The sequence below is a fragment of the Quercus suber genome, unplaced genomic scaffold (assembly GCF_002906115.3).
Source record: "Quercus suber isolate HL8 unplaced genomic scaffold, Cork oak 2.0 scaffold_385, whole genome shotgun sequence".
In the NCBI taxonomy this organism is placed as follows: Eukaryota; Viridiplantae; Streptophyta; class Magnoliopsida; order Fagales; family Fagaceae; genus Quercus; species Quercus suber.
Window position 1 is genome coordinate 559,694 of NW_027069837.1, and position 18,302 is coordinate 577,995.

General features: G+C 33.6%; 1 protein-coding gene across 1 annotated transcript; it reads right to left on the minus strand.

Annotated features, from left to right (window-relative positions):
* Positions 1-10,422: 10,422 nt before the first annotated feature.
* LOC112001093 (patellin-3) lies at positions 10,423-13,402 on the minus strand. The gene is made up of 4 exons (XM_024033256.2): positions 11,770-13,402; positions 11,540-11,664; positions 11,184-11,325; positions 10,423-11,070 (listed from the first exon to the last, which is right to left on the minus strand). Exons 1-4 carry the CDS (start codon positions 13,156-13,158, stop codon positions 10,816-10,818), a joined length of 1,911 nt encoding a protein of 636 aa, XP_023889024.2. The 5' UTR covers positions 13,159-13,402; the 3' UTR covers positions 10,423-10,815.
* Between the last annotated feature and the right edge of the window lie 4,900 nt (positions 13,403-18,302).

Here is an 18,302-nt window from a genome sequence, read left to right on the forward strand (position 1 = left end):
CTTAGATGTAGATCTGAATTTTTTTTTTTTTAATCAAAACTAATTCGTATCTTCCTTAGATGCAGATTTGATTTTTTTTTTTTTAATGCATGCAGATTTTTTGAAATTATTTATTAAAAAAAAAAAATGAAGAAGAAGAAGAAGAAGATAAAACATGATTGTGTTTGTGTTTGTTTTATTTAATTCATGTTGCATGAATTTAAATTATGAGTGAAACTCTCTTCTTAAAAAAAAAATCTTTTTTATTTTTTAAAAATATATAAAAAAACAAATTTGATTTTTCTATTGTCAAAAACCCTTTTTTATTTTATCATAAAACAGATATGATTTTTATGTTATCAAAAACCATTTTTTTAGTTCTTAAAAACAAATCTAATACTTTTTCAAATCAAAAGACTTTGTTTTATGTAATAAACACAAATCTGAATTTTTATCTCAAAAAACCACTTCTTTCTACATACTACTAAACAGATTTGGTATTTTGACAAATCAAAATCAATTTTTTTTTACCTACCAAAACAAATCTGATTCTTTTCAAAAGAAGAGATTTCATTCATAAATAAATTTGGGTGATTTAATTTTTCTTTTCACATGTTTAACATATCGTTCATAACTTGCATAAAAAGATACATTGGTCACAACAGTCTAGAAGACCAAACTCTGTCTAGGCGGAATGGTGCCTAACACCTTCTCATTCCATAACCTAGCCTCCGAATTTAGGTCTTTGGATAAGTAAATCTAAGCCTTGTCTTTATTTTTATTTTGGGTAGATTGTAATTCGGACAAAAAGCCATGTATTTTTGGTAGATTGTAACTAGGACCCCAAAGCTATCTAATTTTTAGTTTTTCAAGATATGTAATTTATATTCAATCAATAAGATGAAATGATTCAGCTATGTAAAGTTTTATTTATTTTTTCTTATTTTTTTGTATAAAAAAATAAATGGCGACTCTATACCACTTACCTAGAAAGAGAGGTGCCCTAAAAAGCACTCCAAAAATCTCTCTTTTTTGAGAGGCAATTTCCTGATCTCTCACAAATAATAATAAATTTTATTTTTCCAATATTTTTCTTTTTTCCTTTAAAATAAACCCAAAAAGAAAAAAAAAAATTATCTCAAAACAGTGAAAATAAATTAAAAAATATTCACATAATTTGGTAGCCCACAAGAAATTTCCTCTCAATTTTTTTAAGGAAATTGAAGTTTCCAGTAGCCACATAAAAGAAAAGGTGATTATTTGTTTTAACTTATTCAAGTATTTGAAGCCACGTAAACTTGAAGCTTCCCAGTAGCCACATAAAAATTTGAACATAAAAAAGAAAATGGGTAAAATGCAAAACTAACCCTCGAAGTTTCATTAGATTTTATTTCAGTCCTCTAACTTTGCTTTTGTTCATTTCAATCCTCTACCTTTCAAGTTTATTCAATTAAGACTTTTCTACCAACTTTTGTTATATGTTGTGGCTAATGTTTCAATTTTATAAATTTTTCTTCAAAATTTTTAAATTAAAAAAATTCAATTAATGATTGAAAAATATTTTTTAGATTTTTTTTTCCTAAAAATTTTAACAAAAGTTAACAGAAAGACCTTAATTGAATAAATCTGAAACTTAGACGACAGAAATAAACGAAAGTAAAGTTAGAAGACTAAAATGAAATATGAAGAAAGTTAGAGGGTCAAGAGGTCCAATGTAAAGGAATTCCCAGCACTAATTGAAAGAAGAGATGGGGAGCATGGTCTCTCGACCTAAACCATTCTCTCTCTCTCCTCGATATGCACGAGGTGGAGCTTCCTCTCTCTTTCTCCCATGGAGTTTGGTCTTATGAAGATCTAATGTTTTAGTTTCTTGATTTGGGAACTTGGTGCTAGTGGATGGGTTGATCGGCGGTGGGTTTGATGGGTTGATCGACAGTGGGTTTGATATGAGAACTCAATGGTGCTGGGTGAGGTTGACATTGGTGATGGGTATGATTTCCGTTTAATCGTTTTGATATGGTTTTGGTTTCATATGGATTTGATTGGTTTGATTTGGTTTTGGTCTCATATGGGTTTGATGGTTTGATCGATTTTGATTTTTTTTCTTTTTCTTTTTTCATATGGGTTTGATCGGTTTAATTTTAGATTGGTGGCTTCTGTTTTGATTTTGGTTTCACTGTTTTGATATTCTGTTTTGATGGGCTTGCTGGGTTTCAAGAACATGAATAGTCATGTTCTGGGAAGAACATGATGAACACAAAGAACATCTTCTTCCAAAATAATAACAAAAAGAAAAGAAAAGGAAATTAAATTAATTACTTTTTTTTTTTTTTAGTCATAAGTTTAGATTTTATTTCATTTTTTTCTGGCACAGTTTTTTAAAATTAAAATATGACTTGGCATTTTTTAAAAGAGAGAAAAATGCTAACAAAAATTTTTAAATATTATTTTATTAGCCACGTCAGCATCTAACATGCCACATATACACTTTGTCTGTCACATAGGACTTTTCTATTAGTGGGTTGATAGTAGGGACCAAAATAGAAACGATTTTCTGTTTTTAGGGACAGAGGTAGGCGCAAAATCAATTTAGGAACTAAAATGAGAATAAGCCCAAAATGTAGGGACTAAAAGTGTATTTTTGCTAAGAATGTATTATGTATTATCTATTTTGAGTTTGACCGATTTGAATTTGGATGTTATAAATTTATTTTAATTTCATTTATTTAGTTAGCTTTATCTATACTATTATTTAAGAGGCTTCCCCTATTTGGACCGGATTTTTTTTTGTTCCAAAATACCCCTATACCCCTAGGTTTAAGTAGAGACAAAACTAAAGGATAGTCTGGTAAAAATACATTTCTAACTTGCACTAAAACATTACCTATAAAATAGGAACACTCTTCCACTCATCCACTTCTTCAAAGTAACTATACATTTATTTTTTATTTTTTATTTTTTTATACAAGATAGAATTTCTACTCTAGCCTAATCTAAGTGTATATATGTATGAAACTCCCTCCTGGAAACTTGAACTCTGGTCCTTGCCTTTCACACCCCACAAACACTTATACTTGTGAAGTGACCACCGCACCAAAAGTGCACGGTGATAATAGAAAAATAAGTTAAACAACCCACGTTGTTGCTGTTTTTTTCCTTAAAAAAAAAACACCCCATGTGTTTATCCAAAAAAAACTAAATATATAAAAAAAAAAAAAAAAAAAAAAAAACTATCACACCCACAACTGAAAAAGAAAAAAAGAAAAAGAAAAAAGAGAGGCAAAGTCCATGAAAAAAACAGAAAAAAAGAAGGCAAAGTCCAGTAAAGAAAAGGAAAAATGAGGCAACATGCCCACCCACCGCCCAGGAAAAAAACAAAAAGAGGCAACGTGACCAGCACATACATACATACAAAATACAAAAATATATATATATATATATACTGAATATGGGCATTTTTGTTTATTAAGCAGCCTCATTTTCTCCTTTCAATTTTCTCTCAATTTTATGAAGAAAACTTTTTGATGGGCCTGGGAAGAAAACACCTGAGCCCCACCATTTATTTTCCTTCATCCCCATTCAACCAAATACACTCAAAAAAGTTTTCATTCCCATTTTCTCTCCAAAGTTTTTCATCTATTCCATTTCACCTCAAAACAAACACACTCTAAGGGTTCAAATTCGATGGAAAACATTGTGTAAAGATAGTTTTTCATACTTTTCAATGTTTAGTAGCATTATAATAAATAAGTCAAAGGAAAACTATCTTTAGTCAACATTAAAAGTATAGCTTATTTTAAGAAATTGTTTTCCTTTTTCTTTTTTTTTTGGAAAACAATTCTATCTCACAGTAAGCTAAATAAAGGAAGTTATGAGATTATTTTTTAACTCATTTAAGGCTGTTACCAAAAATAGGAAAATTAGATAATTTTATGAAAAATATTTTTTGAAAAATGACTTATTTTCTAGAAAATATCATTGCTGAAACAAACAGAATACTAATAACAAATTACCACTTATAATTTGTTGTAAAAATATTATAAAAATATTGTAAATGTAACATTTCTCATTTCATTTACGGTTTCCTTGAGATAACGCCTATAAAGTTTATTATCTCCTCATTTTTACTTATATGCTGACATGACTATCAAGCCTCTTTTTATTTTGTAATGAAAAGGTGCAGGATGGGATTCAAACACAAGTTTTGTAGGGGAATATAGATTTGTGAGATGAAAAAAATAGAAGAAAAAAATGAAAGAAAATAATCAGACAAGATAATATTTACTTGATTTGGTAATTTGACTATATTTACAGAATTACTGTTGTTTCACTATTTTTAAGAAAAAAATACAAGAGATAGCAATACATTTTTCTCTTTCAAAACAATATTAAAACCCTAATCTCATTAAGCGGTATTTATATGTTACACAAAGGATTCACAACGCCCGAAAAACAAATCCTCTTCAACTCTAAAAAGAAAAATAAAATGGTAGACGCAGACGCAAAAAAGAAAAAAGAAAAAAAAGAAAAAAAAAATCAGCTTTTCTTGTTCTTATCAAATGTGCAAATGCTTCCTTTTTTTTTTTTTTTTTTGCTGAGTGTGCAAATGCTTCCTGGAGGAGTGCACTGGAAGCACAAAACACAAGCCCGACACAAATTTTTTTTTAAAAACACGTGTCAAGTTCCATAGACTAAAACAATGGGCTGAAATTCAAACATAGAATAGGTTCTCCCTCTTATTAAAAAAAGATAAAAAAGAATAGGTTCTCCCATTGCTCTTCAATTACCAAGCTGCTTGTCACTATCATGTCTTTTTTCTCTTTCTTTTTTGATTTGGGTCACTATCATGTATTGTATTTTGATCCTTACTCGAATAGACTATAAAAAATAACTGTAGACCAAAACGGCAAAACAGGGTGGTGGCTTCATGCGGCACATGGTATTTTTAGACACATATACTGTAATAATGTTAGGCATACAAATTATTTTATAAAAAAATTATAAATTATTAATGTGGTAAGTAATTATTAGTAGATAAAAAAGTGATATTAATAGTGAATTTAAATGAAAAATAATAAGAATTAACTATATCAATATTTTGTAAAAATATTATAAAATAGTTTATTTCTATAGCATTACTCTATTGTAGATTCAAATACATTGGAGAAATGGACACGAATCTAGTCCTTACCAAATTGAGAGAGAAGGTATATGAAGTTTGAACGTGTCCTCAAGGAGGACCATGTTTTTTAATTTTGGGTATTTCTCACATGACAGAAGTTTGGTGGTACAGTACATTTGGTTCTTTTTTCTTTTTCTTTTTTTTTATTTAAGGAAAATTTGGTTCCCAATTAAATTGAAATAATTGGTTTCACTTACTAATATAACTCGGACAGGATGAAATACAATCCAGTTATACATTTGAATTTAATTAGAAATTAAACCTAATGTAGTACGGCAAAAAAAAGTAATGCTGTCTTCTTTGAAAAAAACACAAAAAGTGATACTGAAGTTCATAGGAAGTGGCAAGCTACCTATAAAGAAGAGAATTTTCCAACACGTTTTGCCAGCAGGGGTTGTCTTCAAAGTTCAACGCCCTTTCACAATATAAAAATTCTTAGTTTAAACTGTTGTGGGCTTAGGATCCCCAAGTTGCTATTTGGCAACAGAGGAAGATCGCCAATAATTTTCCAACTAGAACTAAACTTTTTGTCCAAAAGATTTCTCATTCTTTTTCATGGGCACTCTGTAACGAGGAGGTTGAATCTTGCACAAGTCATTTGGCTGAAAGCTAGACTACAACAGCTTCAATCATGAGACAAGCTTAATATTTCTGTCAGAAAAATTATTTTGCTATTGTCATTGTGGAGAGAATTGTGGAGAGAACTTTGGAGAGCTAGTTGATCTTTTCAATTCATAAAGAATTTGTCCATTGGAGGTCGCATGAATTCTTAAGGAAATTAATTCTATTTGTGAAAATTTCTATTATATGTCATTTGCTAATGTACCTTTATGGTATAATAGAGTTCTATTTTTTATTAGTGTTGCAAAAGAGAATGAGGAAGTCATTGTTTAGTTAATTTTTTTTTTTCAATGTACAACATAATCTTCAATCAATAAAATCTAAAAAAATAAATAAATAAAGAAGAAGAACAAACTTTCTCACCCTAATCTTATCCTAGTCCAATTCTTGGTGCTTGGCCTCATTTATAATAATAATAATAATAATAATAATAATAATAATAATAATAATAATGCACTTGATGATATATTAGGAAAAAAAAAGTCCATGATTCTTATCATAAGTAGGAAAACAACATTATCACGGCAGGTAAAAACATAGGGTTTGCGCATTTGATGATGAGATCCCGACGGTCATGGAAAAGAAAGTCATTTGGAAATTGGAAACTTTTTTTTTTTTTTTTTTTTACCACGAAAGTGACCCAAATAATCAGCACGAGCCACGAGTCATGAGGTCTCTCGTAATGTCATATTGATACAATTACAAGATATTATTTTATGACATTATTGGCGCAAGGGGTGCTTCATCAGACCATAATCACGCTTTGACCCTGCCAATTAATGAATATGAGGTTAAGGGTCACAATCAATCACGTCTTTAATTAAGATGCTGGGGAAAATGATTACCAACCAAACTTGGACCCCTATCCTATGAAGGAATCAACCAAAAATATGTAAGTACCCGAGAAGCCATAAACTTTAAAAATTAAAAATTAAAAATTAAAAATAAAAACGTTAGCCCCAATGGAACAGGATCAATCACCTATTGCCTTGCTCAAGATGTTTTTGGCGTTTTACACAAATTTAATTATTAGGGTAATTAGACCTGTTAAGCAGCAGATTTCAAGTATAGTTGCTCAAAATAATGTTTAAATTGTGGAGGGAAATTTTTCAACTTCTTATATATATATATTTTTTTTTGTGAATTTTGAAAATCTAACAGTTGAATTTCATATTCTTTATGTTCTTAACATGCATATCAAATTTCGTTCAAATTATATATTATTTACTATTCAATTAATAAACTTATTTTTTGTACACAATTTTAGATCATAAAAATTTGAAATTTTAACATTTGTTTGATGAGATAGCAATTAATTTTTTATCTTCTTGAAATTTTAGATGCATGAAGAATATAATAAGAACATATAATCTAACGGTTAAATTTTCAAAATTCACACTTAATATAAAGATATATGAGGAGTTGGAGAGAAACTCTGTTCTATTTTAAATAACATATTTTAAAATGTGAAAAAAACATAAAAGAGTATCTATTATATGTGTAAGGACAAAATTTGGGTCCCTAACCCAAATGATAAATGAACTTAGACCCAAAAAACCCAATATAATGAATTTGTAGAGAGTGAGTTAAAAAAATTAGGTTTTAATAAATTAGTTAACAAATAAAGTGGATTCAGATGACAAGAAAATGTAGATAGACTAGTTTAATTTAGAAAAAATTGCCTTCAGCATAGTCCGGAAAGATCAGTTCTTACACATTGATTCTCAAGTTTAATTATAAGTTCAGCTCTTGATTGCTACAGTGTTTCTTTCTCTATTTTTCGATCCTCTTTTCCTCAAGGGTCTCTTACATTATATATCTCCCTTTGAATGATCTTGGCCTTCCACTTGTCGATCATCCAAGCCACTACTTGAATGCTTGTCCCATCGGACACCCTTACAGGCCCTTTGTGAGTTAAGGCGACCAAAGCAGCACTGTTCAGGGCTCTTCTCCTCATAAATGCTGCTAGAGAGTTAACTGCAGAGCATTCAATGCGGTGGTAACAGCTTTTTCTTAGATATTTCTTGGATCCAATTTGTCCTATATGTTTGCATTGCATATCCTTATCAATACAACTTCTTGGAATGTTATTATGGATGATAAAACACACTTTCTGACCCTTTCTTCGTTTAGCCGAGGAGATACACCTCATTGGCCTACCTCTTCCAGCCTTTACAGTCATAGCTTGCTCATAAAGTTCAAAGTCTTACTCCTTCTTCACTGTTGATCTATTCTCGGACCACTGTGTCTCCTCGAACAAGACCCAAGGCTCAATATATATTTAGGCCCACGTCCCCACAATATGTATATATATATTTTTTAAACGATGAGTACAGTAAAAGTATTATTATTTTATTTGAAAATAGATAAAATTCTATCATTTTACTGTTGCCTCTCTTCAGTCTTCACAGAATTTTTCCTCTCCTCCTTCTCTCTTTTCTTTTCTCCACTGCTACTTCTCTCCTTCTTTTTCGATGTGTCCTTAAAACCCACTAGTTCTCATCTGTAATAATGATCCATTGATCTCCTAGGTGAAGTAAGTTGCTTTTGTCGCTGTCAACAGCCACCACAAAACCCATGCATCAAAGTGTACGGCTTGAACTCTAAAAATCCACAAATCTGACTGCAAATCCAAGTTTGAAGAAAAGCAACAGGAGACTTTTCCTTCTCCTCTTTCTTCTCTTCCTTTTTCTCTTCTTCTTTAGGTGGTGGTGGTGGTGGTGGTGGTGGAGCAGTGAACTCGTGCTTGTTAAGGGCATCTTGGATGAGCTGTTTCAGCTCATCAAGTGCCTTCTTTTGTGAATCAGGGAGCTCCCCAACTACATAGCTTTCTTCCTTGAAAGAATCCGATTGGGCAATATTAACTGCTTCTTCTGACGGTTTGGTTTTTTCCACTTCCTCTATCGAAGTGGCTTTTTCTCCCTCCACCAATTCTTCAAAAGTAACAGGCTTTTCCGGTGCTTCTGGCTCCGGCTCTGGTGCTGGTGCTGGAGCTGGTTCATTTTCTGTGATGGGTTTCTCAGGTGGGATCACTTCCACCACCTCCTCCACTACCGTTGATGAGGCTGCTACTTCTGGCGCTGGCTTTTGATGCTGTTCCTCAGCCATGGAAGAAAAAAAAAACCTATATATTTCTTTGTACTTGTGTTTGTGTTTGAGTTTTGGGCTGGGTTTGAGTTTGTGTGATCAGCGTATGGTGTGTATGTATAGAATAGCAGAGATTCTTGGGGGACAGTGGAAGGGCTTAAAAAAGGGCGGAGAGGTGTGTGTGTGTGAGAGAGAGAGAGAGATTGGAGTATGAGCAAGAAGAAGGTTGTTGTTGGCTTCCTTGTTGTTGTTGATCCTATATTCCTATGTGTAGAACCAGTCTGTCAGAACAGTCTGCCAGCCAGTACACCACTTCGTTAGTGGGCCCATGCACCCTAGGGTTATTCATTATAAACAAACAACTATCTTCTTTTATTCTTTTTTTTGGGTTATGTATGGAATCAATTAACTGCCTTTCAGTTTCACTTTCACCGCGCTATTCTTTTTCATTTCTTTCTAATAATTCTCCCTTTTTGAGTTTCAACTTTTCAACTTTGCCGTTTGTTTTTACCTTTTTATTTTTGGGTTAAATTACATAACAAACCTCTTAAATTTGAGGTTTTTAAATTTGATAGCTTAAAATTTTAAAATTTGAATTTTATACTTAAAAGTTATATTTTTTTTTTGGATTTTTAGTACTTTTTTGCTTTTGCTTATGTGTAGCTTATGAAGTATACTAGTCGGCCCAATCTACTTGTAACACAAATTATTTATTACATTTTATAGAATAATACAATTTTTATAAAAAATTCTTAGACTAAATCCTAAAATCAAGTCAAATTAAATTATAATTATAATTTTTACATTTCAATATTTTCACGGAAGAACAAGATGTACACCTTCTCCCTTAAAGAACATATTTGGTTGTTAAGAAAAATCTCAGTTTCTAATATTCCTAGAAAAAAATTTAAGGAGTAAGGGAGATGCAAAAGGTACCTAATTTGGATGCCAATCCATTTTCAGGTTCAGTTCATTCTGCTGCTTCTTCTTTTTTTTTTTTTTTTTTTTTGCTTAAACTGTTTTTTATGGGGGGTTCCAAATAGCAACCTAGGTGCTTTCGGAAGTTGTTTGATTCAATGTTTAGGGGTGAATTGATTCCACTAGTTTCCATTTCTTATGGTTGAAAAATATCAGTATATGATCTTAATATAGACTTTTCACTTCTGAATATTAAACATTTTACTTTTCCTTACTTTCTAAGATCCATATGGGCCTCTCTTGTCAATATTTTGACCGAACATACCAGTGGACTTACCAAACCATAGAATCAACATTGGCAACAAGTCAGATATAAAACAAGCGGTCTAGGATGGGACAACAATTTTTTTTTGTCAACTCTAACTTGACAAACTAGGTGGTTTTCTATCAATTTTACATTAACTTACAATTGTGTTAAAGTCAAGGTAAAAAAAAAAAAAAAAAAAAATTTGTGGTCATAGATTTTCTCATATGGAACTGGTTCATGTTCATAGGCCATTTGGGTATGTAAAATAAGCAGAAAACCAGCCAACAAAAATGAATCAACAAATCATTAGTTAAGATAGCCCAAGGAATGAAAAAATACGAGAAATTTACACAAATTTTACAGGCAAGCGTATGAAAGGCAGTAACAAAGTTTCTGTTCACATTCGACACACCTCCATTCCCCAACCATATGTACTTTAAGAATTTGTCTCTCATGCATCCCGAGTCCCAGACTGTTTTTTCACCATTAATGGTTTACAATTCAAACCAAACAACAAAAATCCCAAAATAACTTTTAAAAGAACATATAAATAAAATCCCTCACCCCCACATTTTAAATTTCCAAACAAAATTAAGTTTCAAAGAAATATTAAACCCTGTATTAAAAACAAAGAACCCTGTTGCTTATTCTGCAATTCAATGCCCTCCCAATTGACAGGAATATACACCCACCGGCCACAAAGGTATTTGCTTAATTAAGCTTAGTCTGACGATGGTTTGGTCTTGGACCTGTAGAGGAGCTTCTTCTTCTTGGAGGTTTGGTTATCAAAGGTAAGCATCACTTTACCAGGCCCTCCTACTTTGAAGCTGTTAGAGATCACTGTTTCATCAGTTGGGGCAATCTTCCTTGACTTCTGTACAATCACGGTGTACCCGCCCTCCTCGTCCGGCACAAATTCAGCTCCATAGCTGACATCCCAACCAATAACTCTGACTTCCCAAACAAGCAAGCCAGTCTACAAAATTCAACAATTCCCAATCATAAATTACATGATACACAGCTAATTATAACATTGTCCATTAATTAATAAATTTTATTTATTTGATCAAAGGTAGGCCTGGCCAGTACCTCAGTATATGGGAATTCAATGGTCTCTTTAGATGATGGTTTGATTGTATACTCGATAACAGGGTCTTCAGTGGTGAATTCTTGTTCATCCTCCCTCTTCAGCCCACCATACTGAACTGGCACTTGCTCAGGAGCTATATATCTGTTTAATTAACCAAACAAGTGAATCAATAAGAGAAACAGGCCCAATTTTAAACCTTTTCCATTTCATTCATTTCAGGATTAAGATTTTCTGTTTCAGATCTAACAATATACATACTGTGTCATGTTAGATTTCTAAAATTTAATGACCATGAAATGAATCCATATACAAAGGTACAGAGAAAGAAATGAATGAATGAAGTAGAGTTTTTTACTTGAAAAGTGTTTCAGCAGACTTGGATGGGCCTGCAAATACAAACTTGCTCTTGGTCCTTTGTGTCAGGAATGGACTAATCATTCTATTATAAGCAAGGTACCACCATGGAACGTTGATAAACACCTTCAATAACCAAAAACCCCACCAGTCAATAAGAAGATCAAAACCCAAATTTAATTAAACAATTTTTTAAAATTTTATTTAAAGGAAAAATTAATATTTATGTACCTGTTTAGCTAGGAACTCAGGGTAGTTATCCTGAAGCAATTGAACAGCCAACTTGGTGGCCTGCCAGAGCTCCCTCTTGCGAATTCCAAAGGAGTTTTTGAAATCATTGACCTGAACAAAGGAAGAGATGCCAGTAGGACTGAAGTCAAGCTTCCTAATACTCTTCTCCAAGAACTGAATCCTCCATTTAAGGAACTTCTGGCGCTTCTCATCAGTTGAGAAAGTATTCTGATACAAATCCTTGTTCTGGAACTCACTGAAGGCGTTGTAGCAAACAGGATGGCCTTTTTTGTCATATCCATGAGTGAAAGCCACCTTGTCCCAATCATTCCCATGATCTTGCTCAAGAAGAGCATCAATTTCGAATTCCTTGCGCCAACGGACCGTGTTCTTTATCATAGTGAATGCATCCTTCACCTTGTAATCCCTGGCTCTAAGGAATTTCAAGAGAATTACATCGCTTCTCTCGTCCAGAAGAAGCGGGATTCCCCAGATTGAGACTTCTTCGGGAGCTGGAGGAGGAGTGACTTCTTCTTTAGGTTCCTCTGTTTTTGTTTCTGTTGTGGGCGGAGGAGGAGGAGCCGAGACTTCCACTATGGTCTCTTTGATTTCCTCAACAGTCTTCGCACCATCCTCATCGACAATAGAGGTCTCCTTTTCCACAACAACAGCAACAACCTCTTCAGTGGGTGGTGGTGGTGTGACCTTCTCTTCTTTTTCTTCTTTTGCTTCAATCGTAATCGAGGGCGAGGCTTCTTGTTCCACTTTAGGAGTCACTAAAGCAATCAACTCTTTTTCTTCTTCTTCTTCTTTTTTGGCTTCCGCCACTTCTTCCTCCAATTTTGAAGCCTCTTCTTTGACTTCTTCAGTTTTTGATTCTTCTTTCACTTCTTCAGTCTTTGATTCTTCTTTCACTTCTTCAGCAGCAGCAACAGGAGACTTTTCCTTCTCCTCTTTCTTCTCTTCCTTTTTCTCTTCTTCTTTAGGTGGTGGTGGTGGTGGTGGTGGTGGAGCAGTGAACTCGTGCTTGTTAAGGGCATCTTGGATGAGCTGTTTCAGCTCATCAAGTGCCTTCTTTTGTGAATCAGGGAGCTCCCCAACTACATAGCTTTCTTCCTTGAAAGAATCCGATTGGGCAATATTAACTGCTTCTTCTGACGGTTTGGTTTTTTCCACTTCCTCTATCGAAGTGGCTTTTTCTCCCTCCACCAATTCTTCAAAAGTAACAGGCTTTTCCGGTGCTTCTGGCTCCGGCTCTGGTGCTGGTGCTGGAGCTGGTTCATTTTCTGTGATGGGTTTCTCAGGTGGGATCACTTCCACCACCTCCTCCACTACCGTTGATGAGGCTGCTACTTCTGGCGCTGGCTTTTGATGCTGTTCCTCAGCCATGGAAGAAAAAAAAAACCTATATATTTCTTTGTACTTGTGTTTGTGTTTGAGTTTTGGGCTGGGTTTGAGTTTGTGTTTGCGTGATCAGCGTATGGTGTGTATGTATAGAATAGCAGAGATTCTTGGGGGACAGTGGAAGGGCTTAAAAAAGGGAGGAGAGGTGTGTGTGTGTGAGAGAGAGAGAGAGAAATTGGAGAATGAGCAAGAAGAAGGTTGTTGTTGGCTTTCTTGTTGTTGTTGATCCTATATTCCTATGTGTAGAACCAGTCTGTCAGAACAGTCTGCCAGCCAGTACACCACTTGGTTAGTGGGCCCATGCACCCTAGGGTTATTCATTATAAACAAAGGAACAACTATCTTCTTTTATTCTTTTTTTTGGGTTATGTATGGAATCAATTAACTGCCTTTCAGTTTCACTTTCACCGCGGTATTCTTTTTCATTTCTTTCTAATAATTCTCCCTTTTTGAGTTTCAACTTTTTAACTTTGCCGTTTGTTTTTGCCTTTTTATTTTTGGGTTAAATTACATAACAAACCTCTTAAATTTGAGGTTTTTAAATTTGATAGCTTAAAATTTTAAAATTTGAATTTTACATTTTAAAAGTTATATTTTTTTTTTTTTTTGGATTTTTAGTACTTTTTTGCTTTTGCTTATGTGTAGCTTATGAAGTATACTAGTCGGCCCAATCTACTTGTAACACAAATTATTTAGGCGTAAATGTACTTTTAGTCCCTACATTTTTACGTTTTTCCATTTTAGTTCATACATTTTATTTTTTCCACTTTTAGTCCCTAAAATCAATTTACGCATTCTATTTTAGTCCTTTCCGTCAGTCAACCGACGAAAATAGCTGAGGTGGCAGCCGGAGCAATTAAAATATTATAAAAATGCCACGTCACCCATGACACATCAGCATATAAATTTAAAAAATTAATTTATTAATTTTAACTAAATAATAAAAATAAAAATAGCAATAAACCCAACAACCAAGATTATTCTTTATGTTCTTCATATTCTTCCAAAATCAAACCTAGTAACCAAGAACTCAAACCCATCACAAGAACACAAACCTAGCAACCCAAGAACTCAAACCCAAATCACTACGACATAAATGAAAACAAGAAGAAAAAACCCAGATTCAACACCTTAGAGATCATCAAACCCAGCACCATCAGATCTACCACAAATTAATTTCATTCAATTCTTCATGTTCTTCCCCAAATTCTAACACAATCAACATCGAATTCTCAACAAATCAAACCTATAAACCCAGTTAAAAAACCAACCCAGATTAAACCCAGATCAAGAAACCAATCACAACAAACCCAAATCAACACAATCAAACCCAAACCAACACAACCAAACCCAGATCCAACCACCAATGATCGACACAATCAAGCCACCACCACCCCACTGATCAGTTAACAAACCCACGCCAAGACGGTGGCCGAGATCGGCGAGCTCCATTGTGGCCAAGACCGGCGAGCTCCATTATGGCCGAGACGGAGGCTGAGACCAGAACGGAGGCCGAGATCGAGACCAGAACGGAGGCCGAGATCGAGACCAAGACGGAGGCTGGAGCCGAGACCAAGATTAAGATCGAGACCTTCCTTTAGATCTACTCCAAGCCGTCGACCCCTTTCCTTAGATCTGCTCCAAACCGTCGGCCACCTTCCTCAGATCTGCTCCAAATGGCCAGCCCCCTTCCTCTAGATCTGCTCCAAACCTCATCTCATCTCATTCTCTCCCTCTCTCTAAAATCAGATCATGATTTTAGAGTGAGATCACTTAAAGAAAAGTAAATACACTTAAAGTCAAAATGATCTAATGATAAATTTTTGTTTGGGTTGGTTGAGACGAGAGAATAGAGTTTGAGTTTGATATGATTTTTTAAATTCGGTTTTAATTCTATGAATTTTAGTTTTTAATTGTATTTTTATTTTTATTATTTAGTTAAAATTAATAAATTAATTTTTTAAATTTATATGCTGATGTGTCATGGATGACGTGGCATTTTTATAATATTTTAATTGCTCCGGCTGCCACCTCAGCTATTTCCGTCGGTTGACTGACGGAAAGGACTAAAATGGAACGCGTAAATTGGTTTTAGGGACTAAAAGTGGAAAAAATAAAATGTAGGGACTAAAATAGAAAAACGTAAAAATGTAGGGACTAAAAGTGCATTTACGCCAATTATTTATTACATTTTATAGAATAATATAATTTTTATAAAAAATTCTTAGACTAAATCTTAAAATCAAGTCAAATTAAATTATAATTATAATTTTTACATTTCAATATTTTCACGGAAGAACAAGATGTACACCTTCTCCCTTAAAGAATATATTTGGTTGTTAAGAAAAATCTCAGTTTCTAATATTCCAAGAAAAAATTTAAGGAGTAAGGGAGATGCAGAAGGTACCTGATTTGGATGCCAATCCATGGAATCCTAGAGCTATTATAAAAGAGTCTCTAACGAAGTCATAAACCCTACCTGATTGAGAGTTAATAGCAGAATGTGAGGATCCTTCCACATACCAAGTTGCCACCACCTCACAAAATTTTGGTATTAAGGGCGTGGTGTCAAGTTAAGAGTTCAAACTATTCATAGCTCCAACCTAGACAATGCGTTTTTATGCTTTTTTCAACAAATAACCCCTTCCCTTGGTTTCCAAGAAAACGAAGGAAAAGTACCAACTAACCCACCAACGAAAACCCATCTGAATCCAAATTAAAATCAAACTCCAAATCATAAACCCACTTAAATTGAAACCCCATTGTTTTAAAAATTGTATTGGCCCTACCATTTCAATTGGTCTAGTTGAGAACCAAACCTAGAACCTATTTGGTCAAAACCGGGGAAAAAAAACCAATCAAAATCAGTCAAGAATCAATAAAAACTGGGAACCAATCTTTGTAGACATCTCATTTTGTACCGGTTAATAAACTTTGGTTTTCAGCCCCAATGATGAGCTTGGCATATGCCAACCTAAGGTAATTAAAGAGTTCTCAATAGTTTGGAAGTAATCACAACTCAAAAGTGCTCAAATCGTTCTAAAAATTATGCTAAAAAATGACATTTTCTCATTGTTTTGATTGTAAATTTTTATGCACAAATAAGTTTTTGCATAAACATTAAGGAAATAAATAAAACAACTAACACAAAATATGTTATGATATTAAAACGACATACTAATGCATTAAAACAACAACAAAAACATAAAAGAAAGAAGAATAGAGGAGGAGAGTATGATTCATGGGAAATATCCACATCTCCTCCTTGTAGCACTTACAATGATGTTGATTACTAGTCCCACGGCTGAAATTGACTAGCGTAGTTGTGTGTGTGGAGGAATGATTCAAATGGTTTGGTTGCGGTTGGTTGAATGACCCTAAGTGGTGTGCTAGCAAGCTTGAACCAACTAGAAGTTTTGAATGCAAATGAGTAGGAAATTATCTTCTAACAAAAAATGGTTGAAGATCAATCTAATCCTCACCTTTTTTGCCCTTCTAGCCTAAACTCTTAGCTTTTAATTTTTTGGATGTATTTCAACAAAGTTTCTGTAGTTGTAAAAAGTCTAACCCTTTTGATGGTGAAAGTGGGTTTTTTTTTTAATAGGAAAAATTGAGGTCTAGGGTTAGGTTAGACATTTAGGCAGCTAGTTGATCAAGCTAATTGTCCTAGATTCTCCCAAAAATAAAAATGGAGTGATTTGAGGCTTCTGTCCAGAAGGTGTGTACGCCAAATATTAGGTGCATACACATCATATATCCGGCGTATGCTCCTTTTGTAAGTCTCAACTAGATTAGATCAAAAATAGACTTTTGGGCTTGGTTATTGGGCCATAGTTAGGCTTGAGCTTAGACTATATTGTGCCACTTTTAGGTTTATATGTTCATTGCACTCAATACACGATGCTGAATTTTAATTTTTTGGATGTATTTCAACAAAGTTTCTGTAGTTGTAAAAAGTCTAACCCTTTTGATGGTGAAAGTGGGTTTTTTTTTTAATAGGAAAAATTGAGGTCTAGGGTTAGGTTAGACATTTAGGCAGCTAGTTGATCAAGCTAATTGTCCTAGATTCTCCCAAAAATAAAAATGGAGTGATTTGAGGCTTCTGTCCAGAAGGTGTGTACGCCAAATATTAGGTGCATACACATCATATATCCGGCGTATGCTCCTTTTGTAAGTCTCAACTAGATTAGATCAAAAATAGACTTTTGGGCTTGGTTATTGGGCCATAGTTAGGCTTGAGCTTAGACTATATTGTGCCACTTTTAGGTTTATATGTTCATTGCACTCAATACACGATGCTGATAATTTTAGTAGCGAATGATTGTCTCATCATAAGGACTTGGGAATTCAGGTATAGGTTAGAATGAAATGGGGTGTTTAAAGCCAACTTTGTTTCCTCAAGACATCTTTTCATAAGGATCATCTTAATCCAATCTATTTTTGTTTGGAAAATGATAGAAAATAACAAGAAGGTTGGTAATATACATGGTCACAAATTGTTTGGATTTCAATTATTAATTAAAGTGCTTTAGGTGGTGGATGCTTGTGTAAATGATCTAATTCAATCAAGTTGACACCCAAGTAAATTGCAGTAAAGTGTATATAAAATTGTTACTGTGACCAACTATTCTTTTACTCAATTTCATAATATATTGATTTGATGAAAAGTGGTAGGTTGAGTTGCACTAATCAATGGTGGACAAAAATGTTAATAATTTTTAAGTCATGTATATCTAATTTCATAATTTGTTAATAATTTAGATTTATTTATACATAAAAACTAAAAAGCATGATGTAACTTTAAATTTATTTGATAAGAATGCGTGTTCACATCGCAACTCAAAAACTCGACCTTATCGCGAGAACTGAGTTGCAGGCCGCTGTAAAAACTAAAAAGCCGGCTGGGAATGGGATAGACATGTATGTCAAGGGGAAGCTATTTTTGTCTTCTTAATCATAATGGGGCCCACTTGCCTTTTTTTTCTTGTCATGCAAAGCAAGCCAAGGCCATTTTTTTCTTTTTTTTCTGTCACTATCTTCCCAAGTCTTGTTTGATTAAAGAAATCAACATTTTAAACGTAGAAAACAGGGGTTACGTAGTTTCAAAAAAAAAAAAAAAAACAGGGGTT